At 35.9% G+C, this 6,000-nt stretch overlaps 1 protein-coding gene across 5 annotated transcripts in view; it reads left to right on the top strand.

The window, feature by feature from the left end:
• The first annotated feature begins 1,347 nt into the window (after window positions 1–1,347).
• The window catches only part of LOC118263020 (serine/arginine repetitive matrix protein 2), a 124,125-nt gene continuing 119,472 nt past the window's right edge, over window positions 1,348–6,000 (top strand). For 3 of the 5 annotated variants that reach the window (XM_035574754.2, XM_035574759.2, XM_035574753.2), the window contains exon 1: window positions 1,362–1,674. In XM_035574754.2, coding sequence (XP_035430647.1) covers window positions 1,560–1,674 — 115 coding nt within the window. In that variant the 5' untranslated portion in view covers window positions 1,362–1,559. Of the gene's footprint in view, window positions 1,675–6,000 lie in introns of all 5 variants that reach the window. The other 2 variants (XM_035574758.2, XM_050697558.1) reach the window with 2 other exon arrangements.

Raw genomic sequence — 6,000 nt, 5'->3', positions numbered from 1 at the left:
AGCGGTACACTATTTCTATCTCTTCTTCTCTATTCTGTGGTCCGTCTAATGACGATGCGTCCAATCGAGAATTGTAATGTATGTGAATGAATTTCTAAACGGCATAAAAGAAATGTTCCATAGCGTAGTTTATCGAAGAATGAATAGTATTCGCAACTTTTTGTTTTCGTTTTACAAACTTTCAATGATTGAAAGTTGTATGTGACAGAGAGAGTTTTGATTCTATTTCTGAATGAATCAATTGAAATGACATTTCTATCAATGTTAAAAATGTCTCCATTCGATAGAATTTATCTCTTAATACCTATCTCTCAATCTAAATCGCAGAATGAAAAGTATGAAATTCTTATTATAAGTAAAAGCGTTCCTACGTGATCTGCGACTTGGTTTTTTTCCATAATGTTCTAATTTCAAATTTGGGCATAGACTCACGCACCAGTTTCTGCGTCCCGCCATACTTTCTCCGTATTTACTATGGCGTGCGGTAATGCAACGTAAGTAAGGTAATCGTGATCCGTATGACGATTAATTCGACAGTTTATACAGTTAACGGAGAGAATGTTTGGGAGTAACTGTACGCTGTCTGAATAACGGTCAAAGGTCGCTGCTTTGATGTTATTACATGCTGATGTAACCATACAACCATGTTATTCATGGAGATTTATTATATTAAACAGTAAAGGCTATCAATTCACTCTATCGTTGCCAACCGGTAACGAAGCAAGGTGTTAATAAACTTCATTTGGTTGATGGAATTCTTGTCGTGCTAGTTCCTAAGCTACCAAATGAGATTTGAAGATTTATGGTACCTAGTAAAAAGCGCTACCAGTCACAGTAGTGTAGAGTTCTATAAATAAAATATAGGGCATAATTATGAACTTTATGATCATCAAAGAAAATTATCTTGTCTAGGATATATTTAATAAACTCAAAAACAAGTACCATTATGAGACAGGTCTGAACCTAGAAATAATTAGGATCCAGTAGGATAAAAACGCAAGCGACATGGTCAAGTCATTAGAAAACTTGCAGACTGCAGTATCGCAGGATCCAGTCAAAGTTAGTATGCACCAGAAACGTCTAAAAACAAGAACAGGTAAGTCTGAGAGCATCTGTCGTAACAGGTTCCAAAGTTGCCCGTTTGGACGCAAGAATGTCCTCTTAATTGTTACCAAATGAGCCAAAGCACGCTTACAACTGGTTCCCAGCCCGTAAATCTAGTTTCGCGTTTGTCGATTCAGTTTCCGTTCAAGGGGCAGCAGGCAAAAGCACAGCTGAGGCGCGGCGCGATGGCGTCTGGCGTTTTTTTACAGCAATAGATATCGGTTGGAGAGATCGCAGCGCGCGCGCCAAGGCGGCCGCGCGCCAGTCAGCCGCCGTTCCCCGCCGCGCGCGCGCGTCTCGGTGAAAGGACAAGTACACCTGCCCGTGCACAGCCGCACAACCAACCGTTATCGCCCTAAATGACCAACTAATGGACGAACGAAGAGGTAGTCCATGCATGATTGTGCTAACAGTGTGAACTAGCTGGTGGAGTGCAGTGTAGTGTTGATGTCCAAATGGAGGAGGTCCGGATTTCGGATTGGCCCGAGCCCCCGGGCTCCCATGCATGGCTCCCTGCTTATGGTTTCCAGCATGACTTAATGGATAAGGATGACTATTTTGGCACCAACGGTGAGTGCCGCGTAGCCTAGACCTTTTGGTGCATTCAAAGTTTGAAACTGAACGACGTCGTGTCATTAAGTTCTGCACAGTCGTGACTTGATGTGATGAAACAGGCTGTTTGATTTGCTAAACTGCTTGGCAGATTGCTTTGTTTGTAACTTTTGTACAGACGAAGTCATTTCAATCATTAACTGACCAGAACCACTTTGAGAACATACATTTACGTGTATGCAAGTTTCGTAACTCGTTTCCCTCAATTTAATTGGATCGCTATCAGATCTGACGTTGATTCAATCGTAACCAAAACAGTGTTGGTTAACTCAATTAACTGACTGCTGGAGTGGTAACTGACAGTTGTCTTGTAAAAAAATGACTTCGTTTGTACGAACTGTTTTTGTAGTCATGTTGACTCACTTGCATTATGCAGCAAGTCCAATGTCAAATTTGTTCTTCCTAACTAACACATTAACTGTCCGTCACTGTCGATAGCAAGGAAGTGTTAACTTTCTGTTGACGTCCGTGTTACACTGTTACTGTCAAGCAAATATTGTTGTCGAACGTAGAATTACACGACTATTTTGTGACTAAAAGAGGGCAAAAAGTCCAATTAAACGACTCTTTGTTGCGCAAAAACAATACACACATGAACACACGGTGTTAAGTAACTCATTGTTGGTTTATCACAGATTTAAATGGCGTTCACGAATCTTATAATTATATTAATGCATTTAAAACACAATGGGCTACGCTTGATTCAACTTAAAAGTAAACTAATTATGTGAATATTTTGTGTTTCCCACACAAAAACAAAGAGAGATCAATAAACTGGATCGGATCGAAAGTTGTCGCATAAAGCAAACATTTGTATAAATAAATATTCATGTGAGAATAAAATTAGAATGAAAATGCTTCTAATTAGTACACAACTACAAATTAGACGTTCCTAACTTGATGTATCGAACCTGCGATCGATAAATCAAACTTCAAACTTTCTGTTTACGACAACACTTGTAATTTACTTCGCATTTTTTAGTACTCGGCAAGAAAACGTGATCAAGTCAATGCTAACCCTAACCTAGTTGGGAAAAGGCCAGAATACAAAATTATATTGTGAATATCGAAGTGTATATTAGAACTGGCAATTGTGAAATTGTCTTATAATACACAAAATAGAAATATTTTAAGAACATAATGAGAAAACATTTAACGATAATACAAGTACTATAGCAAGCTAAATCCTTATTAAAGAGAGCAATCACTATTCTGAAGGAAACAGCAGCGATTATTCATTTTAATAGCAGATTGCATTTTTGTTCCAATCTCTTGGCAGTGAAAAGCGGTGAAAGTGAGTAATTAGTAACGTTAGACGTATGAAGTTTTATTACAAATCATTGGATTTAGATGCATCTATAATTACATACAGGGATATCGACTTTCTTATTACTTTCAATGTTTCATAAGAGACGTTCAATGCAGATAGTCTTGTATAGAATGTCTTTATTAGTCGTTTGTGGCATTATCGTTATGGCTTTCGTTTCTCTCGTTTTATTCATCCAATGCATTCTAAGAAATGATGTTGCAATCGCCATTTTTGGCTTGATTTCCCCTAAAACTGCTTCTAAAGACTTTTAAATATATATCGCAAAACTAGTTACTAAAAATATTCGCCATGTGGTTTTTCGTCTCTATATTTACAAATATATGTATCTCACCTTGTATCAAAACAAAAAACGTATTCATCCCAAGCTCAATGTCCCTCTAAAATATTCATACATCACACATATACGATCAGGCTGACGTCACTGCTCAACTTTCCACGCGAATTATTCATGGTATTCATAGCTAACATGTTATTAAGACAGTTTTATAGCAGTTTCATGTACAACAAGAGATTGCTGTGTATTTAATTTATCGGTTTTATTATTGTGTTCATTTGTAATTTGACGACAATGCTGGCTTTCTTTTACTACACTTGATTTTACGAAGACTTTTTTCTAAAAAACATATTTTTTTGGATACAAAAATATCAAAAGCGAATATCCAAATACTAAGAAAAAGGATCCAATCTCTAATATTTGCCTAAAACTTGTAAAAATAATCATGCTCATATTATAGCATTACTTATACCAGAAATAATAATAAATATGAACTTATAAAGCCTAAAACGCTACAATTTAAACCATATCATAATAATAATTACGGAGCCGAACCTTGCAATCTAGTTGGAAGTCCTTGCAAGTTAACGAGACCATAATGTATACCCACGTCGTTAGAACTTATTCCGACTAAAGTTGTTCTAAGTAAACTTGCTTACGAACTTAAAATACCCTTCACTGTACCACAAATACCTTAAAATGAATCACAACTTTAGTACTGACTTAAGTAATTTAGAAGATTTATGATTATAAAGATTGATTCTAATTCTAACAGTGCCAGTACGATAATTGCAGTTATTAGAAAACATTCGGAATAAAGCAATTATTTCAATAAGGTACAAGCTTTAAACGCAAGGCATGTTCATATCAGGATCACAAAAAATACCTAATTGTTTAGGTATTACGTCTGTGTTTTGCATGACTTAATTCAAGCATTTGATACTTTAACACACAATAAAGTTTACGTCTTAAAATTGAAACGTCATGCTTGATGCCACAAATATCTTTACAAATACGTGGCATGCTACTTAACCGAAGGACGGAATGTGCATTCCAAAAATAACTAAAAATAAAAAATAAAAGAAATAATAAGTTGTCAAAACAATTTGAAACACACTTGCAACAAAGAGAATTTCAATTAAAACATAAAGAAACATTTTAACGTTGAATTTTTATGACGGCGAGCCGGCTTCGGCGTCGCGTTATAAATTCCACATGGGACCAAGTGCAGAAGCATGCGGTCAGACCAGTCCCCCGCCCTAAAGGTCATTTCTTATCCGTAGGCGAATCGCAGGCTTGGGACAGCGCCGAGTCACTTCTAAGAAATTATGGGATACCACAGGGATGCGTTCTTGGACCTAACAGAATTTTGTATTTGTGACATAAGTTATGAAATCACAATCAATTGTATTGTTATTATGTAAATTTAAATCTCTGTATGGCCGAAAATAATCACAATGACGTATTTTAGTTCGCAAATAGAAGGTCACGTGAGAAAATCGGTCCATAAACTCGGTAGTAGAGTAGCTATTAAAAGCATTAATTCGTTCTTGCCAATTCCTATGTGTGTGGTTGCCTCGCATTATTCTCATAAAGGTTTATTACTTTGATATTGACCGCAGATTGATACTATCAATTGAAGAAACGGTCTTTAAAAATGCGAAAGAATGTTCATAATTTTCTTTCAGTTAAATATTTCAGTTTTCTGTGTAGTTCTTCAATGTGAAGGTTACGTTCCTAACAAAAGCCGTGTGCGTAAAGCATTTGTGTAAATACTCAACAATATCAAAGACTAGATTGTGTTGATTATTTTGATATTTGCAATTGTCGAATACTTTTAACGCTCGGTTTAACTTTGCCAAGATTATTGTAGGCCTTGAGTTGTCTCTCACTTTGAGATAAAACGTAAGCGAGATAATTTGGGATAACCCAGCTAAATTTGAAAGCAATTTTTTGGGAGATTTTAATTCTCAAAAGCATACTCCACCATTTTGGTCGGTTAATGTTTTTGCGGCTAGGTGAATGCGCTAGAAGCTGTTTTATTACCAATAAATATTGTACGTATATTCATTAAAATACTAGTATCTGTTTAGTATTTGTTTATGCGTGTTGTTATTCAAACGCTTATGATAGTTCGAAAATCTGTTTTTCTTTTGTTTGGTTTCCACTGACCTCGGTCGTTACACTTTGGAAAAACATTGGTACCTAAGTGTACTGTTGTCAGATCAATGGAAAGGTTAATTTTAAACATATTTGGCTTGTAGGAACTATACCACAATTTCTTTGAAAAGGTCACAAAAGTTATGGGTGACATAGAAAAACTACAAAATAAATGTCGTGGGTGTATAACTAAACTATGTTATGTTTGAAAATAGATTTTATGTACCGACCTAAATAATCTAACAATTTAGATGAAAAGTAATATTCGAATGTAAGTTGAGCGTGCCAGCAATTATGAAGTTTGACCTTATGGCTAATACCCATGCTCATATATCGCTATAGCCCTTGACATACTCTCTAATTCCATAATTATTTTATTATGCACAATAGAAAACACGATTTTAGCTACCCTTGACTAACACCTATAAACCATACGATTGACGCAAATCGATTCCAAAAACTCGAAAGCAAAATGTTAACGATTGCAGAATCGATTCACTTACCCGTATCGAATGGAAAC

This window comes from Spodoptera frugiperda, chromosome 12 (assembly GCF_023101765.2).
Source record: "Spodoptera frugiperda isolate SF20-4 chromosome 12, AGI-APGP_CSIRO_Sfru_2.0, whole genome shotgun sequence".
In the NCBI taxonomy this organism is placed as follows: domain Eukaryota; kingdom Metazoa; phylum Arthropoda; class Insecta; order Lepidoptera; family Noctuidae; genus Spodoptera; species Spodoptera frugiperda.
The sequence above is the reverse complement of the archived record's forward strand: the minus strand, read 5'-3'. Positions and strand labels throughout refer to the sequence as shown.